This window comes from Bos indicus x Bos taurus, chromosome 4 (genome assembly GCF_003369695.1).
Source record: "Bos indicus x Bos taurus breed Angus x Brahman F1 hybrid chromosome 4, Bos_hybrid_MaternalHap_v2.0, whole genome shotgun sequence".
NCBI lineage: Eukaryota > Metazoa > Chordata > Mammalia > Artiodactyla > Bovidae > Bos > Bos indicus x Bos taurus.
The window spans coordinates 94,581,210-94,607,265 of NC_040079.1; the positions used below are offsets into that span (position 1 = coordinate 94,581,210).

At 37.7% G+C, this 26,056-nt stretch overlaps 1 protein-coding gene across 3 annotated transcripts in view; it reads left to right on the forward strand.

The window, feature by feature from the left end:
* The window catches only part of ANKMY2 (ankyrin repeat and MYND domain containing 2), a 42,160-nt gene that overhangs the window by 7,846 nt on the left and 8,258 nt on the right, over nt 1-26,056 (forward strand). For all 3 annotated transcript variants that reach the window (XM_027540007.1, XM_027540009.1, XM_027540008.1), the window contains exons 2-7: nt 962-1,026; nt 7,080-7,218; nt 10,069-10,167; nt 16,292-16,452; nt 21,489-21,703; nt 22,583-22,718. In XM_027540007.1, coding sequence (XP_027395808.1) covers nt 962-1,026; nt 7,080-7,218; nt 10,069-10,167; nt 16,292-16,452; nt 21,489-21,703; nt 22,583-22,718 — 815 coding nt within the window. The remainder of the gene's footprint in view (nt 1-961; nt 1,027-7,079; nt 7,219-10,068; nt 10,168-16,291; nt 16,453-21,488; nt 21,704-22,582; nt 22,719-26,056) is intronic.

Genomic DNA, 26,056 nt, shown 5'->3' on the forward strand with positions numbered 1-26,056 from the left:
AGAAGCAGATCAGGTAGAAAGAAGCAGGCTAAACTCGATTCTGCTTTCTGCCTTTAACTCTGGAAGAACTGCAGAGTTTAGCATATTCTTGAACTATAATTCTAAATTTAAAAAGAAGAAATAATTCCTCATTGAGAATGCTTCAGTTCTTCCATGTCCTTTCAGAGGAGAGGCTTAGCTCATCCTTTCTCCCTGAGAACGTGCAATTTCATTATCCTGTTCCCCTTCACACTAGAATCTTTTTGGCAGAACGTGTGGTTGGCTTCTAGTAATGACGATAATAGCAACATTTTCTCCTGAGATTGCTTGCTTCTGTCAGTGTGTCTTATAGACGGCTGGAAAACCTGACAGTTGTGGCCCAATTACAGCGTATTTACAAATTTACAGAAACTGACCTTTAGTTTTATATCAGATGACTTTCAGTATGAGAGTCTGAATCCTGGCCGTAACGGCACTTTTATACAGTACCGGGCTTTAAAGATAACGTTTACCTCAGCATTTCCAAACCAAGAATTCTATTACAAGAATGCCATCAATTCACAGGGCCTAGTGGTGACAAGGTATATAAATACTGACTGGATTTTGAACCCCAGTTATTACACTGACTGCAGTTTAAGCTTTAGATGGTGGGTTGGATTAGATGCCCTTTAAGATTGTTTCAGTATTAAAAGTCTTAGGCCTTGTGGTTTTTGTATTACTGCCAAAAGGAAAATGCGGCCAATTTAATATACTCTGAGGCCAGTGGAAGTAAAAGCAAGATGGAGCTATTTTAGGCTCTATGAATCTGTTCTTGGGAATAATTACTTTGTGGAAGAACTACTATGTGATTGATGTTTTATTTCTTAATAACCTAACCTGACTCATCTTAGTTTCACAGATAATCCTTTAAAGTTTGTTTCCTTGGCATTAGATTCTTTTCTAAAGATAAATACTTTGCATTTTCTTTCTTTCTTTTTTTAAGGTACTGTCCAAGAAGCTGGAACGTTGTTAGGCAGCAAGAATGTTCGTGTCAACTGCTTGGATGAGGTAAAATTTTAAATGTTTAATAAGATGTTTTACTTCTTATGAGAATAGATAATGTATAAAATCTAATAATAAGAGTTGTTTTCTAGCATTTGTCCTCAAGTTATATTAAGCTCTAAAGCAAATATCAGCAAGACAGGTTGCAAAAGACAAATAGCATGTAAAAAATGTTTAATTTTACTGGCAATCAAATAAGTGACAATTAAACCAATACTATATCATTTCTTATGAAGTATGGGAAACACTGGACTTATATATGCTAATAGATTAGGTATAAATTGACATCACATTCTGAAAAAAATTTTTAGAATATTTCTCGTTTTTAAACATGCATACCTTCGATCCAGCAGTTCTCCTAGGGAAGGTTAACTGAATCTAAACTCTACATTATAGAACAGTTGCTGTCCAAAATAACTTTCTGAGATGATGGTAATTTCTCTTCCAAGCTGTCCAGAATGGCAGCCATTAGCCATGTGTGGCTAGTAGCTACACAATTATGCAGGGCAGTTCTAGTACTACAGACAGTTAACTGAATTTCTGTTTCTCACGCAGAAAAGGAAGTGTTTTGTTAACCCTTTACCCACACATGGATAGCAAAATTAATATCAGACAAAATAAAGCAAAAGCAAAAAACAAACAAAAAGATGAAGACTCTTTGCTATAGATCATTAAGAATCCTCCAAGAACATGACAGCCTTAAGCCTTCACTAATAAGCCTATAAGCTTTGAGGTTCAAAATGAAAAAGACAGAAATCAAAGGAGAAATTTGTAAGACCACAAAAGCATCTTCTGGTTAAGTAGAAGTATTCAAGAGTTGGAAAATTGGATAACCTAACAGTCTCTGCATTGTGTATAAGACAGAAATAGTACATCCCCATTTTACATGGAACACTGGTAAAAATTTGCCTGTGAATGATACTAATTTGTACAGGAAAATTGTAGCTAATTTTGAACAAGGTCACCAAATGTAATATAACACTGAAAATAAAAATTTGATCCAAATAATAAAACATATAACCTGAATGCATGTTAAAATTCTGAATAATTCTTGGCTAAAGGAAGAAATAGAAGTAGAATTTACCTACTATTTACAGCTGAAAGCACAATATTTATCAAAAGCTACTGTTGATCAAAAACTGGTGTCATGTGGCCAAAATCATATTCAGAGGAAATTTCGTAGCATTTATTATTGTACTTTAAATCTTTGTGGTGGTCTGTGCTTTCAGCTCATGAAATTAGATGAAAAATAATATTCTCAGAAATACAGGAAATGAATTAAGAAAAAATCGAAATAAAAAATTTTAAAAGTCATTAAACATAAGCAACAAAAGAAAAAACAAAAATGAAAACCTTTGTACTTCAAACCACACCATCCAAAAAAGTAAAAAGAAAACCCACAGAATGAATGGTTTTACAGATCCTATCTGGTAAGGGATTTGTAACCGAAATGTGTTAAGAACCCCTACAACTCAATAATAAAAATTACAAATCACCCTATTTAAAAATGGGCAAAGGATCTGAATAGACATTGTTCCAAAGAAAACATACAAATGGCCATTATGCACATGAAAAAAGGCTCAAAATTAGCTGCCAGGGGAGTGCAAATCAAAACCACAGTGAGAGGCTACTTTATACCCACTGCTACTGCTGCTGCTGCTAAGTCACTTCAGTCGTGTCCGACTCTGTGTGACCCCATAGACGGCAGCCCACCAGGCTTCCCCGTCCCTGGGATTCTCCAGGCAAGAACACTGGAGTGGGTTGCCATTTCCTCCTCCAATGCATGGAATACCCACTAGGATGGTGAAAATAAAAGAGATTATAACAAGTATTGGTGAGGATGTGGAGAAACTGGAACCCTCATGCTTTGCTGGTGGGAATGTAAAATGGTGCAGCTGCTCTTTAAAATGGGTTGACAGTTCCTCAAATGGTTAAACATAAGAGTCATCGTATCACACAGCAATACTAGGTATATAACTAAGAAAAATAAAACATATGGCAATACAAAAGTTTTGAACTTGAATGTTTATAGCAGCATTATTCGTAACAGCCAAAGTGCCAAAGGTGGAAACAGTTCAAAACATTGGTCAACTGATAAGTGGATAAACACAGTTTGGTATATCTATGCAATGGAGTATTACTCAGTTATAAAAAGGAAAGACATCCTGGTGCATGCTACAACATGGTGAATGTCGGGTAAAATTCTGCCAAGTAAAAGAACCCAATCAAACAAGACTGTGAATATTATGATTCCATTTATAGGAGAATTCAGAAATGAGCAAGTCCAGGATACAGAAAGCAGATTCGTGGTTGACTAGGGCTGGGTGATGGGATTGGGTGGGGGCCAGTGGGAATGACTGTCAGTGGGCATGGTGTTTCTTTTGGGTATGACATAAGTGTTCTAAAATTGATTGTGGTGATAGTTGTTCCACTCTGAAACTACTGAAAATTATATAACTGTAACGTTAAATGGGTAAATCATATCACAATGAAATTGTTTACAAAGAAAAGATAAAGTTATCAATTTAAGATCCCCTGCCCCCCAAAACATAGACAATTAGGAAAGTAGAAGCAAGAAAATTATATGTATAAACACCAAGGAAGTAAGTGAGAGCATAACTGCAGTGAGAAAAAAAAAATTGTCATAACTTTTATATTTAAGCTAATTCATTTGAAAACCTATATGAAAGTAGTGATTTTTGTAGAAACATTAAAATGAACATATTCATCTCATATAGAAGTATAAAAATGGAAAATAAAATATTTGTGTAAATGTATCTAACTGCCAACTACCTTTTAAAGCTATAGACCTGAGTAAGTTTTACAAAATGTTCAAGGACCATTTAATTCTCATTTTACACAGATTGTACCATTAATTTATAAAAATATGGGCAGATGCCCAACTCATTTTGATAAAATAATCTTAATGCTGATGCCAAAATAGGAAGAAGCCCAAGCAAACTGTGGGCTCAATGCACTTTTTAAATAAGGATTCAGAAACACTATATAAAATACTAGCAACTTTATCCAGTGGTGTAACAAAAGAATAATAAGACTTAACAAAGTAAGGTTTCTCCAAGATGACAGGATGATTCAAATTAGAAAATCTTATGTAAATCACTATTTTACAAAGTAAAAGAGAAATATATAGATCATCTCAATAGATATTATAATGTATTTGATAAAATTTAGCTACTGAGGGTAAATACTCTTTAACAGATTAAGGTAGAATGGCTCTTCTGTAGCTTAATAAAAGAATAAGTTTCTGGAAACCCTCCACAAGCACTGGCATCCTATTTAATGTTTAGGATGGGGAACACATGTATACCTGTGGCGGATTCATTTTGATATTTGGCAAAACTAATACAATTATGTAAAGTTTAAAAATAAAAAAAAAAAACAACAAAACCTAGCTGAGTGGCTCTCAAACTATAGGGTGCATAGAGAGGTAGGGGGAGCTTATGGAAAATGTAGACTTCTCTATATTGTAATAAAAATCTGGTTTTAACACGAAAAAAAAAAAAAAAAACATTAGATACACTCTATACTATACTATCCTATATATGTTTAAACGTGGAGAAGGAAATGGCAACCCACTCCAGTCTTCTTGTCTGGAGAATTCCATGGACAGAAGAGCCTAGGGGGCTACCATCCATGGGGGTCACAAAGAGTCGGACACGACTGAGTGACTAACACACACACGGAGCACTAGGATCGAGACAGAGAGGTCCTGGACGTTCTGTGAGTCAGCTGCACACAGATTTGGCCTCCTAGGTATTCCTTGAACACAGAACGCCAAAGAGTTTTACTCTTGCAGTCTCTCTACTGGAGCATTCTTCTCTGTTTAGTTGCTGAGTTGTGTCTGGCTCTTTGCAACCCCATGGACTGTAGTGCACCGGGCTCCTCTATCCATGGGATTTCCAAGCAAGAATACTGGAGTGTGTTGCCGTTTCCTTCTCCAGGGGATCTTACTGACCCAGGGATCAAACCTGCATCTCCTGCTTTGGCAGGAGGATTCTTTACCACTGAACCACTCGGGGAGCCCATTCTTCTAGTTATTCAATATTTACATCCTTCCTCCAGGACTTTGTTCAAAATGCCACCTTGTCAGAGCCATATTCTTTGACGGTACTTTTAAAAATAATAACCTCCTCTAACCTAGTGGCATTCCCTCTCCAGCTTATGCAATGTTGTCTCCCTATAGCGCTTATTATCACCATCTGCCTTGTGACCCCTACTAAAATTTAAGTGCCCAGGACTTAGACTTCAGGGGCTTGGGCTTTGTTCATTGCTACGCACAGTGCATAGGTTTGTCTGACATAGCTTAGGCACTCGGTAAGTATTTGCTGAATGAATGCTTTTTTTAATGATAATAGGATTATAACTTAGTAGACTAATATTGATGAATTCTTTAAGAGTTACGAGAGAGAAACTTTAATTATTTTTAATGTCATCATATCTAAAGTTTTTAAAACTACTCCCTTATCATTTTCCCATTACTACTGCCAAGAAACTTTTGACTACTCCTACTAATTTGCCTCTTGTACAACCTCCCAATAATTCTCATGTCAACATAACCTCTGATAATATTGAGGATTATGTTCATAAGAATAGTCTAGAATCATTAAAAACAATTCAAATTATGTTAGTATTCTAAAATTTTCCAAAAATGAGATTATATATTTTAGAGAGGTTTTTACCCAAAACAACTGAAAATCCAGCACTCAGAGAGTCTCTCCTGGGTTCTGAGAAAATTTACTTATAGGAAACAGCTCATTTATTTATCCACCAAGTGGTTTTAGATAATTAACATATACGGTTGGATGTTCATTGGATATGGACAAAACATGTGGAGACTAAACAGTGTGGCCTGGTGTAAACACTACTGACCATTTCTCCATATTCATATAATCACATATATGACCAAATCATATTTAGGATTGAAATATAAATGTGATTTTGAGGATCATTGTTTTAAAATTGAGGGTACTTTAATATGCATTTCCTGCATCTTGTTGTTCTCATTGGCAGTAGTAATTCATGAAACTCTTTAATTCAGTAGATACAGATGAGTTCAATCAATACATAATAATATTCCATGCTATGGATATACCGTATTCAACTTTCCCCTTGATATGTATGCTGTTTATCTTAAGGTTTTTCCTTACTTTTTTCTTTCTTTTGTAGTGCATTTGTATCTCTTTGTTCCATTTGTTTCTTCAAGAGCTATGTGTAGGCGGGATGAGAGCTCTGATAAATTTAGTTTCAGTCTTGCCCTGGCCATTTTATTAGTTAAGTGAGGTTGAGCAATTCTTCTCTGAATCTGTTTGCTAATCTGTTGAAAAGCTGAAGTAATGAAACTATCTTTTTTCTTTAAAAATTTTTTTAATTTTTTAATATAAATTTATTTATTTTAATTGGAGGCTAATTACTTTACAATACTTTATTGGTTTTGCCATACATCAACATGAATCCGCCACGGGTGTACACATGTTCCCAATCCTGAACCCCCCTCCCACCTCCCCCCCCATACCATCCCTCTGGGTCATCCCAGTGCACCAGCCCCAAGCATCCTGTATCCTGCATCAAACCTGGACTGGCGATTCGTTTCACATATGATAATATACATGTTTCAATGCCATTCTCCCAAATCATCCCACCCTTTCCCTCTCCCAGAGTCCAAAAGACTGTTCTATACATCTGTGTCTCTTTTGCTGTCTCGCATACAGGGTTATCATTACAATCTTTCTAAATTCCATATATATGTGTTAGCATACAGGGTTATCATTACAATCTTTCTAAATTCCATATATATGTGTTAGTATTGGTGTTCTTCTTTCTGGCTTACTTCATTCTGTATAATAGGCTCCAGTGAAACTATCTTTTTTCCTCAGCAGTTTATAGAAGATCCAAGTGGCAAGTGAGTATAAAAATGTAGATTATAAAGATGGTTTTATTAATTCATTTTATTTTGTGTTCTAACTTAATTGCATAAATTGTTCATAGGCGGGGGAAAGGTAAATAAGTAAAATTAATATTTTTTTCCCTTTCTGTTAAAGAATGGAATGACTCCTCTAATGCATGCTGCATATAAAGGAAAACTTGATATGTGCAAATTACTTTTACGACATGGAGCTGATGTAAATTGTCATCAACATGAACATGGATACACAGCCCTCATGTTTGCTGCACTTTCTGGTGAACTTTTTGCATGTATTCTAATACAGTAATAATAGTCACCTATACCAATTTGTTATAAGTTTATGTATATTTTTTCATTAAGTGTGTTTTTGTTGTAGTAATTTTAAGATCATGTCTTATGGAAAGACATGATGGGAATTGGTTTTGAAAAGGTACAATGTATGAAATACATTATACAGTTAATTTGGTGATGTTTCTTTAGTTATTTAAATCAACTGATTCTGTTGATGGTATGCTTTGTTTAGAGCCATGAAGCTTGATCTTTTATTCTTACAAGTTAGTTCCTTTGATGTTCTATAGTTTTATATTTTGAAGTAATACTGAAGCTTCTTTGTTGTTCTCTTGACAAAATAGCTGCTACGATAGAGCAGTTTGCTTCACTGACATTTCTGTATGAAATAGGGTGATCTGTTTAGAAACTTACTCTGATTCATGTTTCTTATAGTTTGTAGAATGAAGACAATTTGGGAAGTATCTAAAATTAAGTGGAATTATCTGTACTTGTTACAGTTTTTAAGAAATATGTAATATAATATTATCATGCTTTGAAAGCAGTAATCTGTAGTTTTTTAATCCTGGAACTGGAAGGCATTTCTAAGCATAACATAAAATATAGGCTTCAAAAAGGGCAACAGTGCCTAATTTGATTACATAAAATCTTAATATTTCCATATGTAGAAAATACCCTACATAGAATTAAAATATAAATTAAACAACATGGAAAATAGTTATTACATGTCTTAAAGGGTGTTCAGTTCAGTTCAGTGACTCAGTTGTGTCCGACTCTTTGTGACCCCATGGACTGCAGCACGCCAGGCTTCCCTGTCCATCCCCAACTCCTGGAGCTTACTCAAATTCATGTCCATAGAGTCTGTGATGCCATCTAACTATCTTATCCTCTGTCGTCCCCTTCTCCTCCTGCCTTCAATCTTTCCCAGCATCAGGGTCTTTTCCAGTGAGTCAGTTCTTTGCATCAGGTGGCCAAAATATTGGAGTTTCAGCCTCAACATCAGTCCTTCCAGTGAATATTCAGGACTGATTTCCTTTAGGATTGACTGGTTGGAGAGTCCCTTCTCCAACACCACAGTTCAAAAGCATCAATTCTTCGGTGCTCAGCTTTCTTTATGGTTCTACTCTCACATCTGTATGTGACTTCTGAAAAAGCCACAGCTCTGACTAGATTGACCTTTGTTGGCAAAGTAATGTCTCTGCTTTTTAATGTGCTGTCTAGGTGGGTTATAGCTTTTCTTCTGAAGAGCAAGCATCTTTTAATTTCATGGCTGCCATTACCATCTGCAGTGATTTTGGAGCCCCCAAAATAAAGTCTGTCACTGTTTCCCCATCTATTTGCCATGAACTGAGGACCAGATGCCATGATCTTAGTTTTCTGAATGTTGAGTTTTAAGCCAGCTTTTTCATTCTCCTCTTTCACTTTCATCAAGGGCTCTTTAGTTCTTCTTCACTTTCTGCCATAAGGGTGGTATCATCTGCATATCTGAGGTTATTGATATTTCTCCCGGCAATCTTGATTCCAGCTTGTGCTTCCTCCAGCCCAGCGTTTCTCATGATGTACTCTGCATATAAGTTAAATAAGTAGGTTGACAATATTCAGTCTTGACGTACTCCTTTCCCAATTTGGAACCATCTGTAGTTCCATGTCCACTTCTAAATGTTGCCTCTTGACCTACATACAAATTTAACAGGAGGCAGATCAGGTGGTCTGGTGTTTCTGTCTCTCTAAGAATTTTCCACAGTTTGTTGTGATCCACACAGTCAAAGGCTTTGGCATAGTGAATAAAGCAGAAGTAGATGTTTTTCTGGTATTCTCCTGCTTTTTCAATGATCCAGTGGATGTTGGCAATTTGATCTCTGGTTCCTCTGCCTTTTCTAAATCCAGCTTGAATATCTTAATGGGTGATATCATTATATATGTAGGGTTCTTATAAATCAATTGGAAAACAACAAATACTACAGTAGACAATTAGAAAATTGAACAGGAACAAAAGAAATACAACTGACTAAAAAACTCAAAACCACTCTCACGAACAGAGAACATCAGATTAGGACAACAAATGCTAGTTTTTCACTTACAGTATTGGCAGAGGTTAAGGAGGATGATGAAGCCCAGCATTGGCGTGGGAACTTTTTGTGCACTGTTTTGGGAAGTGCACATAAGCCTAACCTTGTTGGGAGGCTGCCTGGTAAAATGCATTTAAAATATACATAACCTTTGATCCTACAATGTTTTCCAGGAACTGTTCCTAAGGAAATCATAATTCAAACTTGCAAAAAGTAATGGAAAATGCTATTCACTGAGTATAGTTTATAATAGCAAATGATCTATAATCATTCCTATAGTCAAAGAATGCAAATAAAATAACCGTGAATGTTTAAACAGGACAGAGCATAGAAAGATAGGTCCTCAACCGTCAGCAGTTATCTCAGGGCCTCTAGGAGTAAGGGAGGGGATAAGTTGTAGACATTAGTGAGGACTTTGATTCATTTTCTTTTTTCTCTCTTTGTTTTTGTTATTTTGTTTTGACTTTATACTAAGCAAGGAAAAACATACTTTGTCTTGTTTTTTAAAAAAGTGATATTCAATTCTGTGCCATTTTTGTACTACTTCATGTTTTCTATTCTTTTCTAGAAAATAAGGTTGATTTCTCTGTGGGTTCTGTCGCATTTTACTTTTTACTGTAGTTATGATAAATATTTTGGGAAAAATGAAAATATTCACCAGATAGAAACCTGAAACTAATTGGGGAAAAAAAGAGTGTGGATTATTTAAAAGGCAGTATTTGAATTGGGCATTCCTTATTTTTAACAAATGTTTCTTTTTAACTCTAGGTAATAAAGACATCACGTGGGTAATGCTAGAAGCTGGTGCCGAAACAGATGTTGTCAACTCTGTAGGAAGAACAGCAGCTCAGATGGCAGCCTTTGTGGGTGAGTTTTTAGGACAGTTTTACATTAGGTTATACCCCAAATTTCCCCCATGGAAAAAAAATGCCACTTTGCTTCTCAGAGTGTATATCTGTCACGTGTCCTTTTTCAAAAGCAAACGTTTACGGTTTTGTCTAACTTAATGAAACACCTAATGACATTTTGGAGAACATGAACAAGCTGTTTCAAATTTCCACTCTGAGATAGAGAGTGTGGTGAGGCCTTTCTGTTGCAGTCAAATGCTCGAATGAGAATAGTTTACTCCTCTAAGGAAGTAGTTAAACCTAGTATTCAAGAATAAGAACTGTGGAGTCAACGATCTGGGTTGAAATTCTGTTTGTACCACCTAATACGAAGTTACTTAATGATTTTGATCTTCAATATAATGGTTACATGATCATTAAAATAGGAAATGGCAACCCACTCCAGTGTTCTTGCCTGGAGAATCCCAGGGACGGGGGAGCCTGGTGGGCTGCCATCTATGGGGTCGCACAGAGTCGGACACGACTGAAACGACTTAGCAGCAGCAGATCATTAAAAGGATTAAATGAAATGATAGACCTAAAGAGCTTTAACTGTAGCTCTCAATAAAGGCCATCAGTTATTCCTATTTATAATAATTATAACAATGATTAAGAATGAGTATTAATGATAATACAACATACAGCTCTTTCAGTATCATCCTCAGCAACCATCAACATTTATTGTATGTGTCCAGTATTTCTTGGTATGTTAATCCTGTTACTTGATAGAGAGGGTTTAGAAGAGAGTGGGAATGAATATTTGATATTTGGTATTTTGGCCCCACTGAGTTGGCAGTTAGCAGAGTCCACTGATAGAAAAGCAAAATCAGAAACATCTGATTTATTGGGAATACAGTAAATAGCTTTGTGAGACCTAATGATTCATGAAACAGATATTTAACATTCACAACCTATAGATCAAGCATCACTCTAGATGCTTTGGTGAATAAAACAGGATATTTGTGTATTTATGGCACTAAGTGGCTAATAGGAATGACTGTGAAAATATACTCCAGTGGATGACTTAAGGGTTCCATAGAAATACATCAAAGGGAGGGATATTCTCTCCCATTCCAAGGGAATGTCAAGAGAGAAATTACTTTTAAGCTGAGATATAGGGGGAATTCGGAGAAGGCAATGGCACCCCACTCCAGTACTCCTACCTGGAAAATCCCATGGACGGAGGAGCCTGGTGGGCTGCAGTCCATGGGGTCGCTAGAGTCGGACACGACTGAGCGACTTCGCTTTCACTTTTCACTTTCATGCATTGGAGAAGGAAATGGCAACCCACTCCAGTGTTCTTGCCTGGAGAATCCCAGGGATGGGGGAGCCTGCTGAGCTGCTGTCTCTGGGGTCGCACAGAGTCAAGACACGACTGAAACAGCAGCAGCAGCATAGGGGGAATTAATCAGATATGGGGGACAGTTAACTGTATATGGTATTAAAATTTATTATTGTGTTACTTAAAGCTACTCATAATAGGTACAGTTGATTAAGTCAAACAGTCACAGAGTCACTTTTTTTCACAGCTCTATGAAAACAAATATTCTTGTTTTATTTTAACTCAGTTTCAGGAAAATTTGAGAAAGGTATGACCTTGCTGAGCAAATTGCAGAGAAATATTTGTCTCTCATAGTTAAGGGCTCCCTGGTTGCCACCACCTCACCTCTCAGCTAATTTTAAGGGTGTCAGTGTAGTAAGAAAAGAACATTAAACTAGGAATCGTGAGACTCATATTTTAGTTCATGTCTGCTCCTAATTATTTCCAAGATCATAGGCAAATCCCTTCACTGCCACATCTTCAGTTTTCTGATATGTACAGTGACGCCAGGAAATTACATGATCTGAAATTCTGTTTAACTCTGCAAGTTTTCATTATGTCCACGATGTAATGAAATAGAGCTCAGATAGAGGTTAAGTGTCTTTCCCCAGACTACAGGGTGAAAGTACTGGAGGAGTTTGTGTTTCAACCATTAATAGAATAGTTTTCTTTTTCTCCTTTTTTTTTCTTTTAATACTACCATGTTAATAAAAATCTAAGGTACAAATGTCTTCATTTCCATCCTAGAGTGAGGGTAATGTTTTCATTCCATTTTAATCTATTTAGACTAATTTCATAGAAAATTGTATTGCACCCTTTCAAGTTGACATTATATTTTCCTTACTGTTAGTCTTATTAAAAACTCATTCTCCCACTTTTATTTCCCTCAATCAGGTCGATACATATACATTTGTATTCATATGTGCAAGATTTTTTAATCTTTTAAAAATATGGTCATAGAAATATATTCTTCCAGCATTCTTCTTGCCAGTATACCATGGAAGTCCCTTACGTGATGGTTTGTGTGTTTTCTGGTATTTCCTTAATGTGATTGGCCTATCCTTGTTAGAGTACATTTCCTTTCTGTTTTTATTAACTTAAAAATCAAGAATGCTTTTCTGTTCTACTAGTACATACTCTCCTATTCACAATGCTCCCAGTTAAACCTGTATTTCTTAGTTATTATCTAGAAATGAACAAAACTGTAGCTGGTGCCTCACCCTTAAGGTATTATATTTGCCCATTTAGCAACCCCAACAAGATGAAATCATTAAAACTCAATTTATTTCTCCACATTCCCTGTGTTTGTCAGGCATCCGGACTTTGCTTTCCTCCTCCACCACTACCACGAGGTGTGGCCTTGGCTGAGACAGTCTAGAATTTTTAGTACCAGTGTATCATTAGAATGTCATCCACGGTGTGTTCTTTCTCCTTTAGCAGTCCCCGCCATCTACAGTGTAATTTCTCTTGTCATGCTGTCTCCACCCATTGGGATTGACTGTCTCTGCTGCCAAGGGCTGTTGTTCTTTCTCCACACTCTCTTTTCTCCTTGCTCCATCTTGATCATTGTTCTCATTTAGCGTTTGATTATAGGACCTTCTCAGATCGCACATGATTTGAAACCCATCATAACCAAAGCTATCTTTTTCTCTGAAATGCAAGTTCTATCTTGGCTTGTTCCATGATTCTTGTATCACTGCTCTGCTCTCTTATATGTAAACATGACTCCACAGTTTTCTAAATCCTGGTTTCGCAAGTGCGAATGTGATTTGTCTTTGTCAGCTTTTCGTTTCTTATGCTAGAAGTGTGTTTCAATTTCAGTTTGTCCTTGAAAGTAAAAAATTGTACTGGATGTGTCTGATTGTATTTATGTTCTCATTAATCCTGCCTAGGACTGACTCAGTGAGCCCATTTAGTCTAGAAGACTCAAGTCCAGTGACAGTAATGATGGAACACAAAGTGGTCCCCACCCAGCTCCCACTCCCAGCACTTATTTTCTGTATTAATAGTACTGTTTTATTTGCTTGTATTCCCAATTCATAAATTAAAAACTAATAAAGCTAAATATTTAATAATTTCAGTTATAAAAAATGAAATATACATTAAGAACTTACAAAGATAAACTTTAAATATATATGTATATCACTCTGCTGCTGCTGCTAAGTTGCTTCAGTCGTGTCCGACTCTGTGCGACCCCAGAGATGGCAGCCCATCAGGCTCCCCGGTCCCTGGGATTCTCCAGGCAAGAACACTGGAGTGGGTTGCCATTTCCTTCTCCAATGCATGAAAGTGAAAAGTGAAAGTGAAGTCGCTCAGTCATGTCTGACTCTTCGTGACCCCATGGTCTGCAGCCTACCAGACTCCTCCTCCCATGGGATTTTCAGGCAAGCGTCCTGGAGTGGGGTGCCATTGCCTTCTCCTGTATATCACGCTAACAGAAATTATTGATGGATTATTTAAAATATCAGAATAACCTAAGCAATATCTAAAATGAGAAAGATAAATCTTGAAAAAAAACAACATGTTTTTTTCCTTCTCACAAAGGTGTAATTTTAAGAAACGCGTAGTCCTGTGATAGTGTCATTGTTATATAGCCATTATTTTTACGCACAGATATTTCCAACTGCTAACAAGGCTTTTTCTGAGTATCCTCATTAGGGGACTGCTGAGAAGATGTAAGTTACAAGCTAGGTCTATGTTTTTCTCTCTCTCTGATTCTTTTAACTTCAAATTTTCCTAGGTCTCTTTATATGTTGAGAAGCTTTTTTAGAGTATCTTTTTTTTTTAAACGGGAACATCTATCTTTTTACTGAAGCTGGCTGTGTTTTAGAGCTTCCCTGGTGTTTTAAAAAAGCAGTGCAGTTTGTCTTCATCTGTAGTTGCTTCACACACAGCTGTGAATTCCTGCACTCTGTTATCTGTGTCATGTTTTCATGCTGCTTGCAATATATTTGCTTGATGGTCATTTTCCTCCCTTCTTGAAAATTATGTAGGTAGAAATAATCTTTCCAAACAGAACACTTTATATTTTTTAGTATTTCTTGTTACTGTCTGACTTCTCAAGATATATATAATGGAGATTTCTGGTGTAGAAAAAGAAAGTGATGTCTCAGTACTTACAAATAGCATCAAACACCAAAAATGATACGTGATCGCTACTAAAATTTGCTTTCAAATCATGACTGTGTTGTTTTTATCATTTGTTTAATTATTAGTTCTCCATCCATTTCTTTTCTTTTCTTTTTCCCCCCCGGATCTGTTTTTTCCAGCTCTCTCATCTTTCCCGTAGTGATTTCTGTATCCTAATTTTTAATCTATTTTGAGATATTTTATCTATTCATCTTTTGCATTACTATTTTAGTTCTCCATTGTAACCAGGATTACCCTTCTCAGTTTGTCTATTAACTTTTAAAAATGGAATCTCTCTGTGGTCCATGAGAGTCTCTTTACATACAGTAATTGAGCTGCTTAAGTATTCTTTGATGGTTTTCTTTATGGTTTGGTTGTGGAGTGGTTGTAGTAGATGTTATAGTACATGTTCCACGGAAGAGGCCCTCTGTTGGAGACATTGCGCAGTCTTTCGAGATTGGATCCACTTGGGTCTGCATCTCCTAGGCAGTCAGGTAAAGCTGACAGGGTCGTGGGCCATGAAGGGCTGTGCCATCTCTCTATACCTCTGGGCCCAGGGTCAACAAACCAGGAAATATTTCAGCCTCTGCTGAGACACAGCTCTTGGGTTATCCTCAAACTCTTGGGCAAGCTGAGAACTTGACCAGCCTCAAAGATCCGCCTGGACCACAGTGCAGTCCCCCTGCAAGTCACCTGTTGTCAGCAGGATTGAGCAGATGCTCCCTGGACCATACACAAGTGGGCAGAGGCCACACGTGCCACCCAGAGCAGACCCCTCTCCAGGAGCCCTGGCATCTGGGTCTGCTCCGCAGGACTCTTTCAGCCCTCATCAGGCAGAAAGGAGGAAGACGTCTGTCTTGCAGAGATTCCTGGAAAAGCCTGCAATTGCAGATGTGCCCTGCTTGTCCAGAGGGGCCACTTCCTTGCTCCAGAGAAGTAGTGGAGAGGGAGCCAGCGGAGAGGAAGCAGCAGGGACACACAGTCAGGCCGCCAGCTTCTCCAGGGAAGGTTCTGCTTTGCTGGAACAGTTTTTACCTCTGGGGATTGGCTTCCAGAAGTGGCACAGGGATCTATGAGGAGCTACAGTGTGGATTCCAAGCGTGTGGATTCCAAGCTTATGGAAGCAAAACCTTTTTCTCTCTTTCATTTCACAAAAAGGCCAAGCTTTTCTCAAATCCAAGGGGAGGAGAGATTAGCTTAACAAAATGGGTAGTAATTATAATGACAATAAGAAACTTAATACAGAATAAATTTAAATTTTGTGTAAAGAAAGCCAGATGTGATTAGGGAAGAACGAACATCATTTGTGTAGGAGTGGAAGAAGAAACATTTAAATTATGCACAACTTTTATTAAATATTTAGGGCTAATTTTAAGTAGAACACTGCTTTTTTATTATTGTTGTTGTTATCCGCATAATCTTCTTATGTATTGTAGATTTTGTGTCTTTAAAAGGGGATTATTTCTTGGCTTCGAATAGCATGCTTACAGATGTTTCCTAAAATATTTGACCTCTCCCCTTCCTCCTCTACTCTCCTAAAAGTTAAGGACGTTGACACATGTTGACTTGAGAAAACAGAACAACATAATGAAAAAATGGAAAATGTCTTATTTTGAATGATAAAACAATACATTTCCTATTTTCCTATTAAAAGGTCAACATGATTGTGTGACTATAATCAACAATTTCTTTCCTCGAGAGAAACTGGATTATTACACTAAGCCCCAGGGACTGGATAAAGAACCGAAACTGCCCCCAAAGTTGGCAGGCCCACTGCACAAAATTATCACTACAACAAATCTTCATCCTGTCAAGGTACTGTAGTTTATCGTATTTGCTTTCTATTTAAAGTGTGTGAGTGTGCACGCGTGCGTGTGTGCTTAGTTGTGTCTGACTCTTTGCGACCCCATGGACTGCAGCCAACCAGGCTCCTCTGTCCATTGGAACTTTCCAGGCAAGAATACTGGAGTGGGTTGCCATTTCCTTCTTCAGGGGATCTTCCCAACCTGGGGATGGAACCCCAGTCTCCGGCGTTACAGTCAAATTCTTTACCATCTGAGCCACCAGGGAAGCCCATTTATATATTGCTTTAGAATTTAAACTGTTCTTAGTATATGGGTCCTAATTGTCTTGGGTTGCTTTTTGTTGATGTAAAACTTGTGATAGGCTCTCCCGTTCAGTTGATACAGTGAAGTAGTGCTCTTGTTTGAAACCTATAAGAGAGTGGGGGACACAGACCAGAGCAAGAGGAAGAGCAAGGCAGAGAGGTGGGTTCAGCCAAAACTTAGCTTCCACTTCATCTCACAGTGAGCTCTGTTTATTAGTGGCTCCAGAGAGGCAAGGAAACCAGGGTTTCCTGTATCAGTATGTCATGGTTGAAGTCTGTCCCCGGGGGAAAGGACAGCCGCCCAGATGGTGCCAAGTGAGGTGGTTCTCTCTGGATGAAGGGAGTTCCCCGAGGAAGGAGGCAGCTCTGAGCCATTTCAGCCAAAAGTCCCAGTTGCAGGAATCTGGTGTATGGGCCTGGTAACGAGGATCTGGGTGAGGGACCAATAGCATCCAGTACAATAATTATCCTTCCAGGCAGTGTTTGGAAGTGTAATCATGAACACATTTCTTTCCTGCAAGTAGGTATCTGATGCATTTAAGTAGTACAGTTCTTCCAGTAAATAGTCAAATCACACAGATTTTCAAACTTTGTAAACCAACTCAGAAGTTCGCATAGCATACCTGGGAAACTTCAAGGGTTATCCTGAACTATTCCCACTGCTATTTTCTTCATATTTTATATATGACCTTTTTGCTTATAAAATGATTATGTTTTGAAAAATTAATCCAAATGAATATAATTTTTTCATGAGTCAGGAAACAGCACTGACCTTTTTCAGACTTCAGTGTCTGCCACATGCCTTCATTCATAATGTATAGATTTGATAGTAACTCAGAGCTATTTGGGGGTTTCTTTGGTTTGTTTTTTAATATTTATGTATTTATTTGACTGTGTTGGGTCTTAGTTGCGGCACGTGGGATCTAGTTCCCTGACTAGGGATTGAACCCGAGTCCCCTGCGTTGGAAGTGCAGTCTTAGCCACTGCACCACCAGGGAAGTCCTGAGAACTCTTTGTTGAGCAAGATGTATGTTGGGTCAAAATCTGAAGCTTCCCCTTAGTGCAAGGTGTTATCATAATGTACTGAAATGGATTTCCTTAGTCTGTTACAAAAGAAAAATCTGGAATATACTGATCGTCATTAGAGTAAGTGGACAGCTCTCATGAAGTAACTCTTTTGAAGACTAACACACACTTAAAGATAAGTTATAAATTATATGTAATGTTATTACTTTATTGCTGCATCCCTTGGCATATGGTCTTTTGAGGCTTGAGGGACACACAAATCAAATAATACCTTTCATGTGGCCTTTCCCCCAAGTTATTAATAGTGTTCTGGGCCATCAAGAGAGATGACAAAGTAGCAGATCCTTTCCCACACAACAGACAAGTGCAGTCTGTTCTGTTTTTATTTTTCAAAACTCAGATGTTTTACTCGACATTTCGGAAGGACCACTACATGCAACACTTGTGATCCTCGCTGGGCAAAAAAGGAATTCTGCCGTGGAGCAGGGGTTTGTGTTTCTCGTGGAAATTGTATAGGACTTAGAATTTAACCGTTGGAAAAATACTTGGTCTCTTCTGTTTCAGTCTTTCTTTCCCTCCCAGCACATGCAGGAAAGAGAGAACTCTTGGAAATGATGACGTGTCTCTGTGGTACTCTTTGTATTAGGAGTGGAGCGGGCTGGGGTGGGGAAACAGGAATTTCCCTAGGCATCCAGCATTTCTCAATGCAGAGAATGTGTGTGGTTTTATAAGGCCTTCATCACTCCCCCTCCAGTCCGAGCATGACCCGGGTCCCCAGCATCTGGGATCTAATGCCTGGTAATCTGAGGTAGAACTGATGTAATAATAATGGAAATAAAGTGCACAATAAAGGTAACCCACTTGAATCATCCTGGAACTATCTCCTCCCCAACTCCCTTCTCCCCTGTGGAAAAATTGTCTTGCACAAAACCAGTCCCTGGTGCCAAAAAAGGTTGGGGACCACCGCATTATAGGATATCTTGGGTTGGATTGATTTAAAGATGTTTTCTGTATGTTTCTGATTCACTGTGTCTTATGTCTGTTTCCACCCTTTGGGATGACAGTAATTTTAGTTACTGTGACAATTGGGTCTGTAGAGTAATTTTTGATGTTTACATAGAACCTACTCTCTCAGGGTTAAATATCCCAAGATTTATTATATCTGCAATTATCTTTAAAGGCACATATTTTGCGTAAGTTAGATTAAGGGGTATATTTATACAGACAAATTGTAAACTAAAATAGCCTACATTTTATTTTTTAGAGCACTTGGTTTTATGAGAGACTACTCTATGATTATAGTACCTTCTTTCAGACCAGACCTCGCCTTTTGTAGATATAGTCTATTTGCTTGAAAACCTTTCTTTATCCACACTTTAGTTAAAAGCTGCCCAGTTGCTTTGGTTATGGGCCATTTTCATTGCTTTACCCCTTTTCAAGCTGGCATGGGTCTTCAGAGGGCATATTATAAAAAAGTAACTAATAGCCACCAGTCAAATCAAAGACCTTTAAAAATAAGCTCAGTACAGCACTTGATCCAACAGGGCACCTTTTGCCACAGTGTACCTAACACAGATACATTTATGAGGAGGTTAAGTGGCTGCTATAGCAATAAGGATGTTTGTTTTCAACAGGCACTTAGGGAATTGTGCTGATGGCCAGGATATAGACGTTTACAAAGGAGAAAAGCAGAGGCAAAAGGAAGAATGACAGTAGAGTTTAGCAGGGTCCGTAAGCGAGCAGAAGAGAGACGTGTGCAAGTGATCCCATTTTTTGATTATTAACATGATTTTTAATCCCAGAATTTATTTATTCATCCTCAGTAATTATTAATGTTTCCCTTTATAATGCTTCAGAGACTAAAGGAAGGAAACTAATTCAAGTATTCTTTCTTTTGTGTGCAGCTATGATAAATGCTTTCATGAGCTCATTGTTAAGCTGTGGATATGTATCATTTTTCATTGTGTTTGGGCTTCCCTGGTGGCTCAGATGGTAAAGAATATGCTGGGTTCAATCCCTGGGTCCAAGAGATCCTCTGGAGAAGGGAATTGCAACCCACTGAAGTATTTTTGCCTGGAGAATTCCATGGACAGAGGAGCCTGGCAGGCTACAGTCCATGGGGTTTACTGATATATATTATAAAGTAAATAAAGTCTAATGTCTTAAACAAAAAAAATCATTAACCTGGGTTCTATTTGGGGTGTTTTTTTTTTTAAGAATTCTCACATGCAAGTTTAGATCCTCTGCTTTGATTCATAATGTATACAAAATATTGAGCAAACAGCATCACATGATGGCAGTTGATAGGAGAAATATAAATAATTAATGATTCTTTTCTTCTCTGCCACAAGTTAACTTTTGAATTATATAATGGTAGGGGAAGTTGCCAGCAAATTTATCAATAAGGATTCTGATTATACTTATTTCATGAAGTCTAGTTTGTTATTGAGTGCTATATTTGAAGTAAAATACTGGGCTGTGTATCAGTAGGGTCAGAAATAAGTAAAAGTCTTATTTTAATTTAACAAGAACATTTAGTTTATGTTAAATTTTCACGTAGGAGGCTTGGGCATGGGTTTTCCTTAAGTTAACAATTACCTTGCTCCTTGTCTAAAGACAAGGATCTGATTCATGAAATCTGCCGTCTGTTGTTTCCTAATGTTTCGGTTACCTGGAATCACATTTTACTGTGACACGTAGGTTAACGAATACTGAATGACTTTCTGCTCTGAGAATACAGTTATGCCTCTGTTTCCCACATATTTACATTACTGTTATGTCATACGGATTTGTACAGGTGTCCTTATGCAATCAATAAAGAAGAAAATACTCCTTCTTACACTGAATTTGGGCTTAATCTGTGCATATTTGGGAAGTGTAGGACTCATAATGCATCATATTGGATAACTCTCTTAATTATCCCCTTTTTAAAGCTATTTTTGCTTTCCTCTTTCATCTATTCATAATAATGATTAGAAGTATATTAGGAAAATTTCCACAGAGAAATGTAGTTAGTAAGCAATACACCTTTTATTTTTAGACTTCCGCCTGTAAAAACCTCATTTCCTTATAATTAACAAGAATGAATGAGAATTGTGGTTCTCCTAGCCATGAAATCCTAACACTCAGTAATGTTAGCAAAAAGCAGTGATTGCTGTGTGATTTGTTTCTGTATATAAAGGGTATGCAAATATGCCATGCTTATCTTTAGTAAGAGAGCTTCCCTAGCTCAGGCCATAAAGAATCTGCGTGCAATATGGGAGATCCAGGTTCAGTCCCTTGGTCAGGAAGATTCCCTGGAGAAGGAAATGGCTACCCACTCTAGTACTTGCCTGGAGAATCCCATGGGCAGAGGAGCCTGATGGGCTACAGTTCATGGGGTTGCAAAGAGTCGGACACAGCTGAGTGACTGACACTTTTATCTTGAGTAAAAGTGCTTTTAACAGATATAGAAACCATGATTCCAAGTGGCCAACTAATACTTAGTTTAACTGGATGACAAATCACACAATAACTTTGATACAGAGTTCAAGAGAGTTCATGATGTCCTTCTGTTATTAGTTTCACAACTTGATCAGTGGCAATTTGCGTTATTTGAATTAACATAGTAAATATGTGACCATGAGAAAGACTTTATTTGGTAATCAAAACTGACGGCCTAAATTGAGCATGGAAAAATCTCTCATGGAATTTCTAAGCTCACTGGGGTTTCTTCTAGATTGTGATGCTTATAAATGAGAATCCTCTGCTGGCAGAAGAAGCAGCTCTGAATAAATGCTACAAGGTGATGGATTTGATTTGTGAGAAATGTATGAAGCAAAGAGACATGAATGAAGTACTGGCTATGAAAATGCACTACATCAGCTGTATATTTCAGAAATGTATTAACTTCTTAAAAGACAGAGAAAATAAATTGGACACTCTGATCAAAAGGTACAGTTTTTACCATGTCATGTATAAAATACACTCAAATGGATAATGTCTTATTATATGAAATCTCATTATGGCTTTAAAAATTAAACATTTTAGCAGCAGCTGTTATTGTTGAGATCACATTTAATCTGCCAGAAACCAGGGGCCCTATTAAAACTAGATTGACTATTCCATTCTGTACCATTTACAACATTTTTGCCATCCTAAATTATGGGTTGAGAAATCTGAAGTTTGGAGAGGTTAAAAAGCATTTGTAAAAGCATACAGCTAGAAGGTAGCCCAAGTCCAGGGTCAGATTCTCATGATTTTACTAAGAAAAGAGAACTAAGTCAGAAGGGTGTGACTTAATCAGCATTTACATTCTTTGTTCAAATAAGTGCCATGGTAATAAGTAACTAGCTAATCTGATAAACGTCTAGTATGTTTTACGTCAGGGGTCACCTTTTAAAATACATCCCTGGGCTCCTAAACCTGATAAGACCTGGCCTAATGGGCAAGTGGAATAGCAATTTGAATTGAATCAATCCTCATGATGTGACTACACAGTGAAAATCTTAAGCAGCAAAGAACAGTGAAAGTGTTGGTCACTCACTCATGTCTGACTCTCTGCAACCCCATGGACTGTAGCCCACCAGGCTCCTCTGCCCATGGAATTCTCCAGACAAGAATACTGGAGTAGGTTGCCATGCCCTCCTCCAGGGGATCTTCCCAACCCAGGGATCAAACCCCGGTCTCCTGTACTGCAGGCAGATTTGTTACCCTTTGAGCTACCAGGGAGGCCCATGGAGTGAGGAAGGAACTACTCAAAGTTCATGTGTTCAGCTGGGAGGAAATGCTTGGTAATTCAATTCCAGTTACTCTTTTAAAACTATCTTTCAGCTTGTTAAAAGGCCGAGCTTCTGATGGCTTTCCAGTATATCAAGAAAAGATCATTCGAGAAAGTATCAGAAAATTTCCTTATTGTGAAGCTACTCTCCTGCAGCAGCTGGTGCGAAGCATTGCTCCTGTCGAAATCGTAAGGCTCTTCCTAACTAGGTTAACTCCATCAGTAAAACCTAATTACCATATTTTATACAATTAGAGGCATGTTCTCCTTAGCATTATTTAGTTACCTAATAAAGGCATAATTAAGGAAAATTTCAGAAACAAACATGGAGATAAATTTGCCTGCTAACACTGTTTCTGTTTATGTGTTTTCCCTCTGTCCTCTTCTTTCATTTATATAGTTCATGGTTTAATACACAGTATTTCCTTAGATCAGAATATAGATATTATAGTTACAGTGAATACTTACATTTTTAATGACTCGGTGAAACCTCAATGGGAGGATCACATCCAGTACGTAATACAGACCCATGTGTTTTCAAACGTAGCTTGTGAAAAACCAGCATAAAATCCCGTACTAGATGGAAGTAGGAATTAAATGTCTACCTTGATGGTTTCCTGTCCGGAGGACGTGAGAGGATGAGTTACAGGAAAGCTCATTGTGTATCCTGCTAAACAGTCTTAAAGTATGTCCTGCTTCTTAGATCCTCCCTTAATGCCTCTGATTTTATAAATTTTCCACACATTAAAAAAAAGTCTATTTATACTTAACAGTTATGGGAAGTAAATTTGAACTCTATTATCTGTTCTTTACTTACTTCCGTCATGTATTTATTTAAGAGGTATTAAAGACACTCCCTGCCTTCCCTGTTGGATAGTTTTCAGATGACCTTATCTATACCAGTTACGCTTTTATACATTTCAATGAAATCCCTTACCAGCCTTTGTGTATTAGGCAAGAAACTGATCTTGACACTGTTACCATCCATGCCTTCCTTCCTTCCTCCGGCAGTGTCGGTTCTTCTCTGCCTTCTCTAGGCTGTTGTACCATTCTCAGCCTGAAAAATCAGGACTAAAAATGAGTTCCAGGTACTCCTTTTATATATTAAGATGTCATCCAATCAGAGCCATTAAAGAAGAAAGGCCTAAGCAGACAAGATGATTTCATGAAGTTCATGCATTGATTCTGAGAGTTCACCATGATTTCACATAGAGATTCTTTCCGCTTGCTCTTTAATACGCTTGGCTATTTGGTGTTTAAGTTTTTGGAAGTTTAAAGTTAGCATATTATGAGGGTAGCTTATCAATTATGAATGTGTTTTGGCTGTGCATATCATACTCCAGCCAACTATGAATTAAATAGATCAGAGCTTACTTAATCCACATATTAAATATGTGCCCAGGGGAAGGCAGACCCAGTCTGGTACAGTGAACTAGGGGCCCAAATCCTTTCCCATTTTCCCACCCAGTATTCTTTAGCCATATGGATTATCATGCACATGCTAATAACCTCACAGTTGCGAGGCATCTAATGCTCTTCCTCCAAACTCATATTCCTGTCCCAGGCAGGCAACAAAATAAAATTGGTCTAGAGCTGGAAAGCATAAGCTTATCAGAGAAGCAATTAACAGTGGCTGCTGAGTGATATCCAGCACTAATAAGTGTAGCTGACATTGTACCTTTAAGGGAGAAAACAGAAAAACTAAAAATAGCAGGTCAGGGTACTTTTAAAAAGTCAAAGCAGGTCAGTGTAGGACTCAACAATCCATCTTAGCCCTATATCATAGAACAGTGTAGTTAGTATGGTGTTTGACTGATGTTTATCCTAGTGATCTGAGTCACCAGTAATCAAGATAATATTTGTTTAAGGCATTTTAGAAACATTTCTCTCTTTAAAAACTTCTGCTCTCTTGAAGACTTGATCTGCAATGCTTGTGGTTGTGCCAGATAGCCACTGTTGACTGCCTGACAGATTCCAGTGTTCTGCAAGTTCAGAAGCCTCTGAAGCAGTATTAACCTTGTCCCATGACATGGTGGTTCTCGCGGCCGGCTGCCATGAAGATCACCTGTGGTATTTCCTGACAGTGTTAGTGTCTGAGCCCAAACCTCTGCCTGTCGTGGAACTCTGGCTTCTGCCTGTCACAGAGTTCAGCAGGAAGCGTGAGGCATAGCTCTATTTAAGAAATGCTGCTCAAGCATTGTAACATGAGACTGTTAAAGATATTTTGCTTTATCATTTGAAGGTGTATATTTTAACTTCTGGAAGGCTAGCTAAGGTCTCTGATTTTATAGGATACATATTTAACAAAGTAGATGACAAAGGTTTTCTATAGTAAGAAAGAATTCTTATCACTCAACTGTGACAAAGATTTCACATGGTTACTCTGCTGTACCATCAATTTTTTTTTTCTGAGGCAATAGTTCACATTAATAGCCATACTTCTAGCAAAAAATATTTTAGTTTTACTTCTGGTATATTTGTGAGAATATCATTGTTTTGTGACTCCTCCAAAAGTCCCATCTTGGGGAAGATTTTGAACATGTCTCAGTCATGATTTTTTTTTTCCCCCTTAATTTTTATTTTTAATTTTTGGCTGCACTGGGTTTTCGTTGCTGCAAGGGCTTCTCTGTAGTTGCGGCAATTTTCAACAAGCTCTGATGCACACCCTCTTTTCAGCACAACTGCCATAGACATTCATTCTGTGCAGATATTCTGCAGATAACGGAGGCTACTCTAGTTTCAGCGCACGGGCTTCTCATCGTGGTGTCTTCTCTTGTCGTGGAACATAGGCTGTAGGGTGTGCGGGGTTCAGTAGCTGCGGCACGTGTGGGCCCTGGGCTCTAGAGCACAGGCTCATTGTTTGTGGTGCATGGGCTTGGTTGCTCCGAGGCATCTGGGATCTTCCCAACCCGGGGACTGAACCCACGTCTCCTGCATTGGCAGGCAGGTTTCTGTACTACTGGATCACCAGGGAAACCCTGTCTCAGTCATGTTTATGAAAAGAACATTTGAACATGAACATGTAATTGTAAAAACATTTAAGTACCAGTAATTCTCAAACTTTTCGTATGTTTCAGAATCACTTGTAATAATGCAGGTACATGGACCACATCCTTAGAGACTCTAATTTAGAAAGTGTAGATGGATCTGACTTTTGAACAAACTATCTGATACACTGTCATTTCAGCACAACTGCCATAGCCATTCATTCCTGATGAAATTATTAACTTGTAACTAGTATCTGAGGTTTTATTTTAGCTCTTTTTTCTCACTGTTATATTATCTTCATTCCAAAAGAGAATTCTTAACTCTTGAACTAAAAAGAAACTTCGTAATTGTTTTCAGGAGGAGTAAAGTGGTTTTGAAATGAGTCCCGTGTAAAACAGTGTTCTAAGGTGGTTATTTGTTATGTATAACTGGTAAAATAAATGCTCTTAGAAAGGAAAAGCAAATAAAAATAAAAATATAAATTATGAAAATTTCTACATTTTTAGTTAAGAATAAAGAAGCAAATTTGAAAAACTCAG